General features: G+C 39.0%; 1 protein-coding gene across 1 annotated transcript; it reads left to right on the top strand.

Annotated features, from left to right (window-relative positions):
• Window positions 1–8,468: 8,468 nt before the first annotated feature.
• On the top strand, window positions 8,469–18,235 carry hdr (hematopoietic death receptor). Its single transcript, XM_088301617.1, has 10 exons — window positions 8,469–8,622; window positions 11,845–11,998; window positions 12,160–12,288; window positions 12,416–12,527; window positions 12,612–12,703; window positions 15,026–15,115; window positions 15,191–15,219; window positions 15,323–15,559; window positions 16,311–16,347; window positions 16,765–18,235. The coding sequence occupies exons 1-10, from the start codon at window positions 8,605–8,607 to the stop codon at window positions 17,058–17,060; spliced, it is 1,194 nt and encodes a 397-aa protein (XP_088157743.1). The 5' UTR covers window positions 8,469–8,604; the 3' UTR covers window positions 17,061–18,235.
• The last annotated feature ends 1,666 nt before the right edge of the window (window positions 18,236–19,901 follow it).

A 19,901-nucleotide genomic window follows, 5' to 3' on the forward strand; every position in this document is an offset into this window, starting at 1 on the left:
CAAAGGCCGGAGGTTGATCTTAGTCCACCCCACAAATCGGCCCTCGTGCGTGTGATGAACCTACTCGCGAAATTGCCTCAGAACGTGTCAAAAGCGCCACTACCAACTCTTTTAGTATGAAGAGAAGTGAGACAGCAGTGTGCATTCACTACCCTCTGAGGAGAGAATGTGGCCTTTTTTCATTCTTTATGAAATTGATCCCATATGTTAATTGTTTATGACTTAAGTGCCTGCTGTTATATACTAGTCTCCCTGCTGAGGTGTTCTGTGCATGTTCTACCAGCAGGGTGGAGAGACTATCACTGTGTCTAAATTCGAATGCTGTTTCCTCTAAAGCACCATTTGCAGGCTGGTTACTTTGAAGGCTCCTCCTCCCCCATGTAGCCTCCATGAACCGCATGAACCATGGCAAATTTGAACTACCTAATTGTGTTTTATAAGTGTCATTTTAAGATTAAATACAAAAACATATTTAAAAGTAAACCCAACCAAGTCATGTCATGTGGCAGACAAATTGGAGGACACAGCCTACGAAAGTCGTGACATCCACTTGGCCAGTGAATGCCCTGGAAGAGCTGACAAAGTGAGGGAGAGGCCTGCTGTAGAAAAGTTAAATATGTCTTGGTGATAAGAAAAACTGTTTGTGACAAGTAAAAATGGTCTGTAAACATCTTTGCAACCGTTTATGAACACTGACGAAAACCCAACATTTGATATTTTTGCAAGCATTCAGCGCTCAGTGAGATACCAGCTTTCAGCTGCAGCCCCAACTACCTGGCCCGGATAAGTGGAAGATGGATAGATTGATGGACTGTAATTACAACAATACAATTTTATTTATATAGCGCAGGAAAAGAAGTCCATGGGTGAAGGCTCGGCCCACATGCTACGTGCAGGGCCAGATTTTTTATTTTTTTTTACATGGAAAGTTTTATGGTTTCTCCATTCAGAGTGCGTATCTGGCATAAGGCTGGGGAATGGCAGATATGAAATAAAGCACGCATGACAATGTGCCTGAAAAGAACCGTAAGAAAACACAAGATGATATTTTCCAATCATGTGCAGGTTCTTTGGAATTTTAAAAATTGGTCAATGTTAAGTAAAAATCAATGTGTGTGGAACCACGTTGTGGCATTGCTACTATTGATTAGCTCGCACTTCCTGCAGACCTGAATCCAGTCGAGCACATCCGCAGCTGCCCACAGACTATTCTGGACGAAGATTGATGCCTTTCTCATCTATCTCCTGTTGTGTCATCACGAGCCCCAACAAGTTAATTTTCTTCATTGATTTTTATATTCATTAAAACAATTATAGGAGTAAACTATTTAGGAATGATATGTGATATGTATGGTGTATATATCGTATCTACAATTTTATATTTTCGTGGCTGGCACGTCTGGTGTGGCGAACAGTGTAAATCTATGCGGAGGCGGTATAGACAGGGTGTTGGTAATTTTGCAGTTGGGCACAAGCCGACACATTTTGAAAAAGGGGAGATTTGTAAACACAGCCAACTTTATTTGCTTACAGAGTGGTTCTTTTCATTTCCTAAAATCTGGCACACTTAGATATCGCATGGAGACGTGTGAAAAAGCATGCACTGATCTATGCATTGTCACTATGCTTGACTCATTTGGCAAATTTCTCATACCACTGTTGACTGTCAGTGTCATTATCATGTTCGGCACAATAGGAAACTGGCATTTCTCCCAAATACAGGAGCTGCCACAGTTTTAAGGTGTTAACTGAAAGCAGCTCAGTGAAAATAATTTGTATTTGATGACAGCTAACAGTGATTGTGTTCAATATTTTGTGTGTACATCGTTGTTGTTCAGCGCTGTATTAATCCACTTCAGCATGGAATTCAGAACAGTTCCTACAAGAAAAAGTTGCTCACTGTGAGGTCAGGGGATCTGGCAGACCAAGTGCCAAGAGCAAAGTCTGCAGCACCTCTCCTACCAATCTGCCGCTGAGGCATGTTTTCATTCTGATAAAATAAGATTTTAAGAAGATTAGATTTTGTCTTGAGGGCGTATGGATTTTAGTCCGGCCCATGAACTGGTTGTAGGCGACCAATGGTTTGTCGAAAAAATTGCATCTGAACGTGTCAAAAGCGCCTGCTGTCCGTTCCTGCTTTGGTCGCCTGGCCGTGGTCAGGGGACGCAGGGGAGATCCAACCCCAAGGCCATTAGCGCACATCGTCGAAATGCGGAGCTGTACCTCATTAACACGTCAAAGGGAGACAAGTGTTGAACTGTAGCCCTGCTTTATTTTCGTACGTTTTCTTCTTTTGCTTCCATACATCTCCTCGCTCATCATAACAGCATACACGCACCTCTGCATTCTCCTGCCCTCTTCCTCACACATATGCACACCACACCCACACGTGCGACACGCCACTTGCAACTGTGCGTCTTATTTCCATTGGGCACGTTTGTGGAGAAGAAGAAAGAAGAAGAATCGTCTTTTTCTGATCTTCAAATAAACCTCTGCTGTTAGCCTCTCTCTCGCGGCGGCGACATGCACAGACGTTTTTTTTTTTTTGTGTTTTTTTTTTTGGACAAGGGCGGAAGGGGGTCAGGTTTATATGAATAATGCAGGAGGGTTGAGGCAGGAAGGCTACCCAGATCGCGGCCAGAGGGTGGGGGACTGAGTACCAAGTACCACCAGTGACCACTCACCACGCCCGACAGCGACCTAGTGGCAGCAGCGGCGGCGGCGGCACTTACTACAGTCAGTAATCATCTCCGGCGACAGCGGCAAATCCACAAACAACCACTAGTTAGCAACGAGCCCGGACAACATGCCCCGCCTCCCCAAACACAAGCAGGACGTAAAGCCAGACGATAAATATATTACACCCACGCAAGCGAACGAGCTACACCAACAACAAAAAGAGCTGTTCACAGCATTAATGCAACAGCTGCAACTGATAATGGACTCAACCAACAAACGATTTGATAGCATTAACAGGGAAGGCCAAGAAATAAACACAAGCATACATTTTCCTCAGAAAGAGGTAAACAAGATTAAAAAATTCCAGATTGAGCAAATTGACCACTGTAAAAACATGTAAGGAGAAATCTATGACAATATGCTTCCAATAACAGATAAGATGGACTCTTTAGAAGGCCAGACAAGACGAAAAAATCTGGTCATTGATGGAATTGAGGAAATACCGAGAGAAAAATTGACTGACACTTAACAGAAAGTGCAAAGAATTTTCAGGGAGTAGTTGCAGTTCCAGGGAAATATTGAGCTGGAGAGAGCTCTCCGCAATGGAAAGCTCGAACGTGGCAGAATTGGACCCAGGCCACTTATGGTGAAGTTGGAAAAATACAAGACAGGACAAAAATGAGGACTTTACAGATGCAGTGCGTCGAAAAATGTAATTAAAAGCTGTGCGTGACAGAGGGGACATTGCTTATTTGAGACATGACAAACTTATAGTGTAATCAGCACACCAACACGCCATACTCAAGTTCAACACCACCAAGCAGCATGTTGAGAACCACCTGATCAACAACTGATGGACTCTGAGATACAAGAGTAAATTAAAAAAATGGATTTATAAAACCTTCAAGTACGTTGTCCCCAAGACATTCAATCCTGAAAATAATTTGCACCCAGACAACCACTTTTACAAAAATAATTACAGCGTTTTAGATTCTGAATACTATATGGATGATCAATTCAACATAAATATAAACATGGGAAATGCCCTTTCAACTATACATTTGAATAATAAAAGCCTTGAAAGAAACTTAACACTAAAAACAAAGAATACATTTAACAAATTCAGTAATTGCCATATCAGAAACTTGGCTTGATAATGAAAAAAATGAGTGACATGGAACTAAAAAAATGGTTAATAAATAAATTATTACATAATTTAACCAAAGATAAAGTTAATTGATTTTGGCACTAGTCCAACCAAACGCCAAGTCAAAATTTAGGTGAATTCAACTGAAATAGAAAGAGTGTTAAAAATAAATTCCTCGAGTAGTAATTGATGCAAAATTGAGCTGGAAGTCACATATTAAATAATGACTAAAGTAAAATGTCAAATATCATCGGGATCGTGTACGAGACCAAGGATGTACTGAATAACAAGTCTTTATAAACATTATATTGTTCATTCTTATTACCATACCTGACTTATTGTGTGGAAATTTCAGGGAAATGAATATAAATACTTTATCTGTTTTCATCAGCATTATTAATCGATCAAAATATAAAGAACCAACAAATCCACTATTTATCAGATTAAATACCATGAGATTTCATGATCTGGGTGAGTTTAAAATAGCGCAAATTATATACAAAGTACATTATGACATGCTGTGCCACAATACACAGAAACTGTTCGAAATGAGAGTAAATTGCAATAACATAGGGGCACAAATCAGTCCAAATAATCCAACCCAAGAACAAACATTAAGAAAAGGTATGTTTGTCTACGAGTAGGTGTTATTTTGTGGAATAACTTGGAAACTGACCTAAAAAGGTGTGAATCACTTGTGTTCAAAAACATATTCAAAAGAAATGTACAAATAAACTGTAAATCGACTATGAGTAAGTAAATTGCCCACATCCTGTAATTCCTGTCAATCGTTTGAGTGTAATGTAAATGAAATATTGATTATGAGCATGAGAGTATATCAAAATATAAATGTACCTGAGTATGTACTTATGGACGGCATGTAAGTAGGCATGTGTACGTACAAGTTGAAATGCAATTGTAGATATATTCGTAGGTTTGTATGTTGGCTTTTTTCTTTTCTTTTCTTTTCTTGTTGGAATTTATATATATATAATCTATTGTATAACTTTAAAAGAAGTTAAAATACACAAAGAACAGGGGATTGACTAGATAAATTCCTTACTTCTTCCTACTCCTTTTTGAACATGTAAACTGTGCTTATGGCAATCATTTGTTTTCCCTTTTTAAATCTTCTATTTCTGACTTAAGAATTAAATGCTGTTCTCTGTTTATATGTTCAATAAAAATCAATCAATCAATCAAGTCCTCCCGATAGTGAAGTGACAAAATTCATAAACTGCAAGTAGTATGACTTTTAGAGGCATCTCTTTTCATGGTACTGTATGTTCATCTTTGTGCAACGCACCCATTCTCGCGGCGCATAAAGAGGAGTATGAAACAGGAGAAAATCATGATGATTATTTTATGTTTTACCTTGACAACTGATGTTGACTTTGGTGCAACACATGAGCATGATGTGGTGACATTCATCCGAATGCAAGTCTACATTTTATCTTGAAAAATGGAGTTTAAAAGTTACAACTATGGCTCTTGCCTTATCACCTTATCATTGAAAAACACAAGTTCCAGTTCCATATGAGTAAATGGCGCAGAAAAAAATACGCAAACTGTGACAAAGAGGGGAAGAGAGGTATTAAGAGTTCAATAAATGGCAGTGTTCATAACTGTATTTGTTAGTCTTCTGGTATCTGGGTGAACCTGAATATTGTCGCCGTCAGGTTTTGGTGGAGGTTGACGAAGAGGAGGTCAAAAACGCAGGGAAGTGAGGCAAGGGAAACTTATATGGTATTTAATTAATGAAACAAAAGGCAAACAAGGAACTTGGCACAAATCAAATATCAAAATACAAAACAACAGGGTGCAATGAATCACAAGGACTTAGTAACTTAACTGTACAGTGTGCGACAGGCAGTAGGAGCCCTGACATGGACATTGACACCTGACAAGGACAATGCACCAACAGGGAATGCAGGGAACTAAATACAAACAAATTGACGAGACAACGAGGAGCACCTGGACAAGACACAAAGGGTTGGAAGGACCTGATTGGTTATCACTGGGACGAACACAGGTGGAAACAATGAGCATGACGAGACACACCAAACACAAGGGGAAAAAAACATGAAACTAAATACTAAACCAAAAACCACAAAGACAGATCATGACAGTCTCAAGGTGCCTAACATGTCTGAACCTTCATCCAGCCAACTCCACCCTGCTAGTTTTCTATACACTTCTTGTCATGTTTCTGCTGTTCAATCAAAGCACCATATAATTTTATCAAGTTCATTCCGAGGTAGCTCTGAGCATGAATCATCCACTGCCCACGACACAAGTCTAAAACATGTTCTTTTGTCCCGCCCTTTCCTTTTTGGTGACATATCTGCAAGCTGCAGACAACCGCTCCTTAGATAATGTTAACTGGCACATGCGAATGATGTTTCCAAAAACTGAAATGCAGTTTATGATGACGGGCATCGTAAATTATAGTTTGGTAGTGTATACATGAATTGAGAACTTCCAAAAGAGTTGCAATACTGGCACAGTCCAAATTACAGAATATTTTTGAATGGATCTGTTTGAAAGTATTTTTAGGTTACTTTGTAAATTGATTGGTTCTATTCAGACGTTAAAGCCAAGGTGGAATGTTTTCACAAAACCTAAATAGCACTTGATTCGTTAAATTCCTCTAATAAGTAATAACAGTATTATTATTAATATTATTATATACAAAGTAATAATAATTAAAAATGTCATAATATTAATAGTAAGCTGTGAGTCGCTAGCGTCACTGTACCAGCTGCTTCTCATTCAGTCAGTTCAGAGAGACTCCAGCTTACATGCAACCCTAATGAGCATAAGCAGCATATAGACAATGGATGGATAATAATCGTAATACTGGTCAAATAATATTAGACATTGATTTTATGGCGTGGGCAGGTTACAATAGAATTACACTCACCACCAAAGGTATTTGAGCAGTGTTCCCAATCTGTTGTTTTAGTTTGACAAGAATAGATGAATGAATCCAACAGAATTCAAAACATCAGCATTCATTTCTATGTTTTTATTGTGCATCTGCACCTGACTGTAATCTAGAACATAACACTATTTGTAACGGAAGATAACCTTTTTAAGGTCAGTAAAGGTACTAGTGGTTATACATGGTAATCTTAATAGTAGCATATTATCAGTTCATTGTTGTGCATTGTACTCCTTATTCATGTATTATATGATCTATTGTGGTGTCTTTGTAAATACTGTAACTTTTTAGACTAGACCTTTCTTAACAACTTTTTAAAAAAAAAATTGGTCGTTCGTCAATGGGTGCCCTGCAATTGGCTGGCAACCAGTTCAGGGTGTACACCGCCTACTGCTCGAAGATAGCCGGTTTAGGCCCTTGTGAGGAGAAGCGGTTTCGAAAATGGATGGATGGATGGAAATTTGTGTGAAGCATTAGATCAACCAATGATGATGAAGAAGTCCTTTTCTGAAGTCGCTCACAGCAAGTGAAGATAATCGTTGTGATGAGAAATAAAAACAGAAAGGATGGTGTGGGAATACTTCACTGTACTACAGCGTGGCATGTAGTGTTTTCTCTGAGGAGCCTGTCCGTTTGTTCACATTTCTACAGTTTTTTCATAGTGCTATACAGTGCTGTCATTTTTTACTGTGTTACAATGAGATGGTTTGTCAACAGATTATAAAAGTGGCAGTTTGCCACAGAACATACTTCCTGAGGGGACTGTTATATTGCCTGACTAAGCAATTTGACCGTCTTATTGATACATATTTTCAGAATCTGAATCAGAAATCCCTTTATTGTCATTGTACTCAAGTGTGCAACGAGATTAGAGAGCTCCCCTCTCCAGTGCAATACAACAATAATTCAGTTAAATATATAAATCAGATAAATAAGAGAATAGTTAGTGCAGTGGAAAATAATACTGAATATAAAGTATCTGAAGGCACTGATATGTTCAATGACACATATACCTGTATTTACTTTTTAGAGCTGTATTAAGGATTTTGAGAAGGAAATGGCTTTTGCAAGGAACCAATAAAGTTTTGCTATTTGTATGATTCTTTTTTATTTTAGAAATGTACTTTGTTTTGCAAATTTCAATTATGATTGAGAAAAATCCTTAAGCGAATGAGGAAAAAAATTGTAAAAAACGAGTGCTATTTTTTTTTTCGTTATTGAGGTGTAAATTTATTCTTTCCATGCAACAGACACTTCATTAGGTAGTTATAAACAATGAACTGAGATCAAACAAATGAGCTACAGTATATCCATATATTGTATCTAATTTGTATTCACTCGCCCTCCCCTTTGTTCTTGTTACTTCACACTCCTCATGTCCCAGTGTTTTTTTTTCGTTTGTTCATTTATTGTTTAATACACCAAATGACAGTTGCAAGATAAAAGATGTTTCGTGGTCCATGAACCAAAGTGGCTGGAGCTCCGACGTTAAATGCCATTTTGTAGACCGTCACAGTTTAAGGTTGCCCGTCCATCTGGATTCAGCCATACAAGAAAGTCCAACAGGCTGCAGCCAGCGCGATGAGGGCAAACTTGGACCTCGGCCTCATCTTTCTCCTTTCACACTCCGGCCTGCGCATGCGCTTCTTCCTCAGAGAAGAGCAATGGAAAGAGGCGTCTGTCCCAACGAGTTATTTTATTTCTCCGCCCTGTTAATGACGTATTGAAAGAAGGCAATTTAGCCACACCTGCGTTTTCCGCGTCATTCAGTCAAAGCGTTTCAGTGGAGTAATGTGTGTTCCGTTAGTGTCTGCTGGACTATAATCACCGAAGAATGAACACAAACACGTTGGTAAGTTTTCTCGGCGCTTCTTTTTGAACAATGCCTGTTTATTGTACAATATTACGGAGCTTTTTTATTTTTTTTTGTTTTCGTTTTTACAACAACGCATGTGGTAAAAGCATGTACCGTATTGACCCCTGATCTCGTCGAAGGAGTGGCAATAAATACGTTTTTTTTTTTTTTTTTAAACATTACCTGCAATTGCGTATATAGTTTGTTGTTTTCTTCCGGGTCCAACTGTGTCCAGCTATGTAGTTTGGGGGAGTTTTAGGTGAGTTAGTTAACGCCTCCATGCCAAAAGCTCACAGTGAAGACATGCGAAATTCCTCGCTGCTTTAAGAGAGAAAGTCATTCAATCATTCTCAAACTCTGTGTGATATGTTCCTAATGGTACGCTTCTTGTGCGTGGTATCATGCACTCTATCTATCTATCTATCTGTCTATCTATCTATCTATCTATCTATCTATCGCACTCTCTCTTGTACTCTCTCTTGTACTCTCTCTTGTACTCTCTCTTGTACTCTCTCTTATACTCTCTCTTATACTCTCTCTTGTACTCTCTCTTGTACTCTCTCTTGTACTCTCTCTTGCACTCTCTCTTGCATGATTACTATGTAACACTATGTTTAGGCGTTACGTTTGATTGTGATGAAATCCATCAACCTGCACAGCGCTTGATTTATGGAACGAGATGAAATATTTCCAATGTTTTTTCTTCAGTACAATTACTTTAAACTGAAGGCTGAACCATGAGTGCAATAAAGCTTATATAGCTTCCTGTCGTGACATTGCAATGAATCGCCACTTAAGTTTATGTTGACGTTTCCACTTAGGCCCACTTCAACCTCTGAAAAGATCATAAAGGACCCAAAATAATTGGCATTTTATGGACGTTAAGTGTTTTCCTCATTAAAACTTATTCACTACCAGCCCAGATAAAATGAATGCACTTTTTGACTTCTATACCCGTTAGTAGCAGTGAATAACTTTAGCAACATTGAACTAATTGAGTGCCTGCAGAGGGCGAAAGGCTGTCAGTCCATTAAATTCAAAATATTGGGATGATTGTTCTAATATTTGCAGCAGTTGAGGTGGGCATAAGTAGGAATGTCCACATAAATTGTGGTGAAGGTAGGCAGTTTTCTTACATCAAACGACATTAAGATTCTTTCATGAAGAGGAAAAAAGTTTAAGTCCATCAAGTCCAAAACATTGTTACATAGGATGATTGGCCTGTGGAAAGGAAAAGGCCTAATTTCCATAAAATCCAAAATGATGGGGTGATCGCTGTAATATTTTCAACCGTCTATCATATTTGAAAGCTCATTCACTTTGACAGAACAGATGCCCGCACAATTGGATTTGAAGGCCTCGGAAAGAATTGTGTGTGTTACTGGTACTGTGAAACCTCCCTGGCAACACGCACTAGTAGAATTCTGATTGGATAAAAACTCTCACCCAAAAAAACAACACTAGGATAAAATATTACATCAACGTGAAGAATATGATCATTTTTGTCTTAATTATGTTAGGCCAGCAGAGAATTCCTTGAATGTCTTGACTGCCCAATAGGGCTGGGCGATATGACCTCTAATCAATATCACGATAAATTGAGCATTTTTACCTTGATAACAATAAATGCACGATAAATCCCTTCCCGTGGGCCAAAATCAAAATAAATGCAGGAAATGCTTAATAACTGCTTTTTTTATTTGTACACATTACTTTCAATGAAAAATAAAAGTACAAAAATCATTAGTATAAACATTCCAAATAGCTTGCTTTGCATGAAAAGGGCACCTCCCGCAAAATCTATTTCTGCAAATAGATTGCACCAAGATGCCATGTGCAAAGGCCTAGATTTGTGTGAAGGTCTCTTGTAAACAATATAAATAATGCCATGTGCAAAGGAGATACTGTGGCCTGTAAACAAAATGCTGAATAAAATGAAAAAAAAAAGTCAATGCAAGCCAAATAAACAAGTGTGCATCATCGGGAAAATGTGCTGTCTCGAGTACTCTGGTCGCCACTTGTCGTCTATGTATGCACAGTCAGGCTCAAACAGGGATCCATGGTGCGACTCGACCACAAGTCGTATTTTTTTTTAAACACGGAATTTACCGACATGGGCAAAATTATGTCGGTTATTTTAATAAAGTTCGGTAATGGTAAATTTTCGGTTTATCGCCCAGCCCCACTGCCCACCACTGATTATTACATATTTTAGATTATATTTCTATAAATCTCATCTTATTTAACCATTTTCAAATGATCACTTGCACAAGGTTACTAGAAAATTACAATGTACCATGATTGGTATCTATTTTGGAAACATGCCTGCGGGCTACTCACATGGTCGTTGAGCGCTACCTGGTAGGCAACATGTTGGCGAACCCTGCTCTACAATATATGTGCTCTGTGATTTTCTGGCAACTAGTCCAAAGAATACTTCTGTCACTCAAAGCCAGCGCAAAAAAAACAAAAAAAAAAAACATCATACTCACCTATTGTTTATAGACCTACCCTTTCCTCTTTAGCTCGCAGTGTTGATCTGGTCTGAACTATATAGTTGTTGCTTCTATGAAAGTGCCGAATAAATCCTTTAGCACGCAAGCCAGCCTCAAGTGTTGTCAGACTTATCCTTAAAATGTCTAGGTTTTCTTTTTTTTTTTTTTTTTGTTTTTTTGTTTTGTTTTTAAGTTGGCCTCAAAAATCGATTCTCATTCATGTGCAATTATCCTCTCCCGGCTTTATATGATGAATCTCACTCGAGTAGCTACCAACCAATCAAAGGAGGGAAAAAATGTTGTCATCCCCGACGCCCTCTAGCAGAATCTGAAATTTAATTGGTTCAGATTGTTAAAGGGAAACAAATATTGTGTTGTTTCAACTTATGGGGCCAACAGGCCTGAGTCTGAGGGTGTTCAGAAGTTGACGTTGACATGGCAAGCATGATAATGTGGCAAAGAAGGCTTTGAAGGCCCCTCAAAGCACGCCACTGGCAGGGATAGGCACCAGCTCACAAACGGAACACGAACAACAGCTATTTGATTTTTATTTATTTTTTATTTTTTTAATACCAAAATGTTAAAATTTTCAGGGATCACTGTATTTTCTTCATGTACTTTTACAGTCATATTAGAGGGACACTGAATGCACATTAACAATACAGGGAGGAAACCAACCATCCCCATTTCATTGGCTGAAGAGGTACTCCCTTTTTTTCCATAGGTCATTTTTGTTTTGAGGTGGTCAATTGTATGCACCGCAACATTTCCTTGGGCTGGCCTCGACTTGCGAAGCATCAGGACCCGGCGGGAAGCCATCTGCAAAGATGGGGAGTACCGGAACAACAACAACATCTGCTGCTTAAACTGCCCAGCTGGTAAGGCAAATGCATGCTCAACTGTGTTAGCCCACTGACACCGTAGGTGTGTCTCACACACAGAAGTCCTTGACCTAAGCACAATGGGGCTTGTTGACACATTTGCTTAAGGGATAAATTGACTTTGATGCTTAGTTAAATGGTGACTGTGCTTGTTTCAGGCACCCATTTGAAGTCGGCCTGCACTACGCCAGGTGAAAAAGGGCAGTGTGAGGAATGTGCAGATGGAACATACATTGAACATCCCAATCACTTTGAGAAATGTTTTGCATGCACCAAGTGTCGTTCAGGTATTTCTGCTTGGTGAATTTGTACTGATAAAATGAATGACTGCCAAAGAAAAAAATGGGCATTAATCATTTTCCAAAGGATGTGATTTTAGGTCTTTTTTTTTTTTAATCCATTTTGCTTTTGCAGATCAGGTCATTGTCCAGCTTTGTAACCACACCAAAAACACAAAATGTCAGTGCAAAGGAGGACACTTCTGTAGACCTGAGCAAGCGTGTGAGATGTGCAAAAAGTGCTCAAGGTAATGATGCACTCTTCGTTCTTTCGTGACAGCTGAGCCTCATTTGTATTTATTTTCTTCAAATGTTGTTTGCCTCTAAATTAGGTGTGGGGAGGATGAAAAGATTGTTCGGAACTGCACTGCGACCTCAAACACGGAGTGCAAGAAAATCCCAATGCAGAGTGACTCTGCTTCAGGTACAGTGAAACTAATTCAGTAATGCCTCATTTTTTGCAGTTGATAGGGATCTTAACCCTTTCCACCACGAAGAGTGAAAAAATAAAGGTTGACTTTTTATTTTTTTTTGTTTTTAAATTTGGGGGTGATTAACACCTCTATTGTAGAGTTGTGACCCCTGTGACATAGTTCCCAACCTTCTGAATACTTGTTCGACAACAAATATAACTTTAGAAACACAAAATGAAGACAAAATACTAAGCTGCAGGCAGCGAGAGGAACGTGATCTACAAGTCTAGCAGCGGACAATTCTGATGGAATGTTGGCTAATAATTATGTTAGATGTTTTTTTTTTTTTTTCCTGAAATTGGCTTATTTTAAATATAATACCGCAATGCCAAAGGTGCAATCCTAGTGGAATAATGCAATTTTAAACGCACAAAGAAGAAGCACTTTCTCAGGAAGTAATCACGGCTTTACTTTTATTTTGCGCCATAATATCGACAAGGGCCTTTGTATAAAATGCAACAGGGGATTCTAGTTGGGGTAAGCTGTTTTTAGAAAAACTTCACAAAAACAGAAACACTTTGAACAATTTATTTACCGATATTTAGTCATGAGCGAGCCGTGCTTGTTGTGATGGCTGTACGCGGGCCGCTCAGACCTTCTGAACACAGCTATTTACTATCCGCTTGACTCTGACTAACTGTCCAGTGCATTTGAATAACGTTATGAGTTTCCGAACCGAACGTTATTCGTTTATCAATGTGGATGAGACTGGCGAGATACAACAAGAGAAGATGCTGGGTCATTGCAGCCAATCAGTTCACTCGTGCACTCATTGGTCGAGCTTGCGCCTTGTATGAGTGTTTATACATACAAAGCCTCCGGCTCAACTCATCTCCTTGAAACAATGCGTATTTCTGAAATATGGCTGCATTTTTTTCCTCTTTTTTTCTTTCTTTTTTGATTAATACTTTGGAAAAACCTGCGAAGCGCCGAAGCTGCGAAATGTGAAAGTGTGACGTGCCAGGGAACACTGGAGTTAGATTGCCTCTCGGGCTGCACAATTTTGGAAAAAAAACCTAATTGCGATTATTCAGATCAATATTGCGATTGCGATTCGATTTGCGTTTTTTGTATTTTACACGTTAAAATGCTACTGTTATTCGTTCCAGCTTCCACTCGCTTTATTTTAATACACTCTTTAACTTTTCCTTTACACTCGTCTCATTTCCTCGCTCGCCACGCCAGCATATCCGCTCATCTCCTCCACTGCACTCTTCCTCATGCATGCGCACGCACACCCACGCGTCGCAAACAAGCTTGTCACAATGCTCGCTAAACTACGATTGTGAGTCAGTTTTGTTTCACAGACAGACTTTGATCAATATTTATAACAATACAAATCACTAATGTAACCATTTGATGAAAAGTACGAGGCACTCTCTTCTGGCAATTGTATTAGTTTTTTTGGGGCGAGAAAAAAACAGCATATTCACCATTGCTTGTATCAGACATGCACGATCACAAGTTACAATGTTGCCATTAGTGCTGAAAAGATGCTCTGAGAGAGAGCTTGTCGCCCGTACGCACAAATACTTACGAGATAGTTTTCCACTTTTTTTCACGAATGTGACTGTTAGCGATGTTAGCTTAGCACGTGAATGACCGCTTCTCGTTGCCTCGCCCTCATCTGTTTATTTCGAATCTGTTTGACAGGCTTCATACTCAACTCGGTGCTGTTGTTTTAAACGTTGAAATGCGTTGGTCGTGTTGCCTAAGGATCTGATGTTTTTTTTAATGCGGTTCACTTTTGTCAAATCCGCCGCACGTCCAAATAATAGACGTACCGCCCTTCTTTAGCACAAGCTTCTCCCTCTCCTCATCTACGGCGGCAGAAGTTACTTACATTACATCCACTAGGGAAGTACGCAGCAATACCAGGAAAAACCCTATGTGCACGTGTAGTGTGTTATTGTCGGACTGCGCTGACTGTAGGCACCAGAGCGCTGACTAACACGTGTTAGCCAACAACACTGATTGGCCAGCGCCATTAAGACCCGAGCATCGACAATTCTGGTTGGCTAATTGTCTTGCGATTAGATAGTTGCTCTACGTCAAACCTCGATGTCGATTAGATTTCGATTTATCGTGCAGCTCTAATCGCCTCTTTGAAAGTAACAATCTTGCCATATGTATTGTAAAATGTCTGTTTAAACATGTTTCTGAATATTTTCCAAAACATAATGATTCTGATTTGAACAAGTATACGAAACCATACTTGCCATATTTACCATGGCCCTTATGTGGTTCCCTCTCTCCCTCCCATCCCCAACTAGCAATCGCTGCCATCATTGTCATCCCTGTGTTTGCCAGTTTAGCGTTGACGTTGGGGCTAATTTACTGGTGTAAGAAGAAGCAGGCAAGAGGTAACAAAGTTTTATTCATCAAATGTGTACAACTCTGATCTTGGTTTCCAAATGTTGGCTGCATCTTCTCCTTAGGTTCTGTAGGAAACGAGCTGAAAGCTGAGGTGAGTTTCATATCAGCATTACTTTGTGAATAATTAAGATGGACATACTTTTCCTAAAGGAGACAGCACAAGTGTCTTTAAATGTCATCTTAAACTACCGCAGCACATGCAAGACGGGGAGAATGAACAAATCCAAGGGCCAGGATGCTCCAGTTTGATCTTTTCTCAGCCACGGGTGGGAGTTCATAGCTCAGCCGCTATGGAGGATGAGTGCCAAGCGCTGTGTGAAAGCGGCAACAGCTCAGCTAGCAACTCCCAACAAAATCTAACCGGCCTGCCTCCTGCCTTCCCTGCCTCTGCTCACCGAGTGTGTCTGACCGCCATTGAGCCCAAGTTGAGGGTTAGAGCAACAAACTCGGACCTGCCTCATTATGCTTCTTGCCGTGCCTCTCTGCCTCTCACCTCTTCATGCCTTCTTGTTCTTCCACCTTTTTCCTCAGGATTCTGTGAAATATTAAAGTGTTTCATTTTAATGTTGCTTTTCCAAAGTTTAAAAAAGGTAACTTTTTTTTCAAAATCTAAGTGCTTGAAATTGAAACAATGTGGAATGTGAAACCTTCCATCCCATCCATTTTCTACACAGCTGGGTAACACCCTCAATCTGTGTCTCATTTGTTTATCAAAATAAAACGGTAAGTTTAAAAAAAAAAAAAAAAAAAACACATTTCTTTGTGAAGGCGCTATTATTCATATCCAACACAAACCCATGCAGTAGGTTGATTGAAATGGTACAGAAAACAATTTCCTCAAAATTATGTTAACAGAGAAGTGTATAATTTTCAAATTTTTTTTGGCTGACCAAGTTAAAATGTTCTTCTTGTGGTCGGCTAACCTCGATGGCTTATTGAATGTACCACAGAAGAGAATTCCACATTTGTCTCTAATCTTGTTGGTGATGAGTCACTGGCACCTGCCAAATAACAAGGAAATGGTGTGTCAAATGTTTAGTTGTGATATTCAACAACAAACCTTTTTTTTTTTCTTTTTCAACCTGTTTGGCAAAGAAATGCTTTATTTTTGTTTAAGTGGACATCACATTACAATATAAATAGTTTATTTGGAAATTGAATGCCTTATTTGTTCTCATTTAGGAGGATGAACCTTTTCCAGAGCTGATTCCTGTCAATGGTAAGTCTTGATAATTAATTTGTATTCGTCAGTGTCATTGTCGCTACTTAATGTCAGGAATGCTGTTGTTCGACTTGATCGGCCGTTCCCTGCGCAACCTTGCGAATTGCTCCTACAAGCTGGCACCGATCCAATGATCTTTATCTTGCACCTGACTGAAATGCGTCATTCCAAATATAGTTGCACAAAATAAAATGTGAAGAACAGAATATACCCTATGGATATGATAAAGCAATTGAGCCCTTTCTCATTGAAAAAAATATAATTGAAATGTGAGTTATTTTCTTAATTCCTAAATCAAAGATTTATTTTTTCATGACTTAATCCAGCAAACCCCAGTGTTAGTAATCAGATCAAGAAGGTAAACCATTTGTTCGAATGAAGTCAAGATGCCTGAGTGAATCCTTTTGTCCGCAGGTGAAGAGTCTCTCAGGAAGTGTTTCCAGTATTTCGAGGAAATAGACAGCGACTACTATAGGAGGTTCTTCCGACAGCTTGAGCTGAACAGAAATGTGATCAAGAGCAAAGACCACCTTCTCTATGAGGACAGGATTCAAGAGTTGCTGAACATTTGGTTTGAAAAGGAGGGCAAGGATGCAAGTTTAAATGACCTGCTGAAAGCATTGCTTAAGTTTGACCAAAGGCGTACAGCTGAGATGATTAAGGAGAAGGCCTTGGAAAATGGGTATTACATCCTCGAGAAGAAGTCATAACTTGTTTTCATAACTCTGCATACTTTTGGTTTGATGAGCAAACCTGGTATGTAGTTTTGTACACGAGAAGCGGTATGTCTTTGAATTTTTTGGAGACATGCACAAGTATTTATATTTCACAGTATTGATTGGTACCACAGAGTTTGGTTTAATCACACGGACCAATCGAACAAATATGCTTGAACATAAAAAAAAAAATAAAAAAAATGCATTTCAGCTGCAACTTGAATTGCAATTTATGTTGAGAGCATTTCAATTCGTACGAGTATTTTGTTCAATGATTTGTAAAGTGACTGTGAATTTCAAATTCCTCCGGGATTATTTGTCGGAGCAAATGAACCTGTGGACACGTCACTGTTTGTTGACTTGTCACTGGAATAAGATAGCTGATGCAAAAAAGTAAGATGAGTTCCATGCTTGCTTGCTTCCATTTCTTTCAGCAAAGATCTACTGAGCACCGAGTCTTAGCACATGGATAGTATGATGTTGCCTATTCAGTTGTTTGGATTGGTCTTGGTCTGTAAAACATTGGCTTTTGTTACTGTTAGTGATTGACTTTGTTCATCTCATTGACTGCGCTGTGGCTGTTTCACTGGGGTGCATGTCCGTTACTCCACCCACCCTAAATATTTATGAAATCCTTTTTAATTAAATAGTCTGAATGGAATCCCATTAGCAAACAACGTGGGTCGCCTTTTTGTCTACTTTTCATTGTATACAAAATGTTTTTTGTTTTTTTTTTCCATTTGGGTTTTTCTGTGTTAGTTTGTAACACATTCATACTGAAATGATGAAGGAGGGAAGTTTTTCAATGGGCACTTTGAATGTTGGTGTCATTTAAGCTGTGTCATGGAGTTTTACTGAAGATGTGTTAATGATGGCACTAACGTATTTAAGATGCTTTTTTTCTTTCTCCGGCGGGTTGAGTTGTCAGTTTTAAATTAAAATGTTAAGTTATATGATGCTGCTATGTATGTACATGTACCTCTGGACCTTGAAAAAACAAGTTGTGAATTAAGCCACTGTTATGCAAAATCCAAACTCAATGTTGCAGTCGTTTTAAAATATCTTGAAAATCTGATATTTTTTGACATTGGATTGTAGCTATTCTTAATTTGTACCTCTCCTGATGTGTGTCAGTGTAGTTGGGACAATAAACATATTTAATAAAAGTGTGTTAGGCTGTTTTCTTGAAATACAGGTAGAGTGCAATAAAAAAAAAAAGGGAGATCAAAATTGAAAGTACATTTGCCCATGTGACTCAACTGGGGAGGGGCATGTCGTGTTCTGTTAACCACGCAGCACTCCCTGTCAAGGCACATGCTTGGTGGTTAAACGGGTCTTTAGGTATTTTGTGCATGGTAAACTATGAATGACCAACTGGGATTTCCCCAATAAATACATTCTTCTGACTCCTATGTGGCCTAATCAGGTTTTCAGAAAGTAGGCCTCAGTCTCCTTTTTTAATCTCTGCTGGCAGCTCTGCACACACAAAAGTTCTAAATGCGTGGCCTGCAGGGTTGAATTTGTCTCAATGGAAATCCAGGACAGAAGTAGTGCATTTAATGAATGCTCTCACTGAGAATATGACAGAATTTTTTGTCCAATTCTTTTACACTTGCTCAACGTCCACACGAAAGGACTTGAGTTACATTTTAGTTCACAGGGTGGGGTTTATAGTTCAAAGTTCACAGTAGATTGAGTACTAATTTTACATTTATGGGAGTGTTTCCTACTTCAAACAGGAGTGGAAATCTCTTACCAATTTGATTTGTTTTTAGGTCTGAGAGCAGTGATTGAATTCAATTGTCAATACATCATAAATCATGATATTCATCCTGTGTGACTCCCTACTACTTTTGAAATAATATTTGTTATGACTCATAGCTGCATGATCGAATTAATTGCAAATACTGGACATTTTGACGTTATCTTTTCATAAAACAACATGGAAGATGTGAGTAAATAAGAATACCCAGTTGACAGTGACGACGACTGTGTAATTGAGTTTATTGTGATGAATGCTAGGATTAGGCACTCACACACAAATCAATTCACTCTTCGCTCACTTCAATAACAAAGGGATTGTACACACACAACCACAAGACAAACAAAAATCCTGTTATTTCGCAGATTAGCTAGTTTGCCACTTGCTTCACATGGTGAGGTTGATGGAATTTGATATGCCTTCCTTCCTTCCTTATATTCTTGTAGCACAACAAAAAGGGGGAACTGCCCACCAAAATGTGTCTCAATCATAATTCATCCGTCCCCCCCCAAAAAGTTATTCACTTATGTGGTTCCCACTGAGATGTTCCTGCTTTGGCAGTATTATCATAGACAGTATGATATAAATCCTCCTTGAGCTGTCACCAGATCATGGTAGAGGGGTTGGTGCCTCCCACTGCTTGTAGGAGTTGTCAGGGTTTTATGCGCTTGGACATTTTGTCACTTTCTATTGACTGAAAATGACATCAGAGTTGATCAGGTAACGAACAATCACGCCACACCTGTTTTCTGAAGCTGAGCCATGATTGATCGTTAGCTGAACCGTGAGCAACTGTGATGTCATTTTCAGTTGAGATCAAGTTGGCAAAATGGCCGCCCCCTCCATTGGACAAAAACGGGTGGATTAACTCATATTGTACAAACGCATTATTAATTAGAATGGCGTGTTTCGACGAGAGGGGGTGCAAAAAACATATTCTTGTTAAGAATTTTTTGGTGGATGACTCCCCCTTTAATAAAAATGCCTAAAAACAACTGAAATAGAAAGAAACACAAGGCACAAATGCAGCACCATGTTTTGATTTTGTTCACACTGTTTCCGTTATTACTATA

Source organism: Idiotropiscis lumnitzeri, chromosome 1, assembly GCF_059441095.1.
Source record: "Idiotropiscis lumnitzeri isolate Australia: NSW breed Sydney's pygmy pipehorse chromosome 1, RoL_Ilum_1.0, whole genome shotgun sequence".
NCBI classification, from domain to species: domain Eukaryota; kingdom Metazoa; phylum Chordata; class Actinopteri; order Syngnathiformes; family Syngnathidae; genus Idiotropiscis; species Idiotropiscis lumnitzeri.

Bases quoted from the DNA above. Each gene is read 5' to 3' on its own strand.
- hdr (XM_088301617.1), top strand. The intron at 15,560-16,310 runs GTTAGAGCAACA...GTTCTCATTTAG, and splicing joins CCATTGAGCCCAAGTTGAGG to GAGGATGAACCTTTTCCAGA. The intron at 16,348-16,764 runs GTAAGTCTTGAT...TTTTGTCCGCAG, and splicing joins AGAGCTGATTCCTGTCAATG to GTGAAGAGTCTCTCAGGAAG.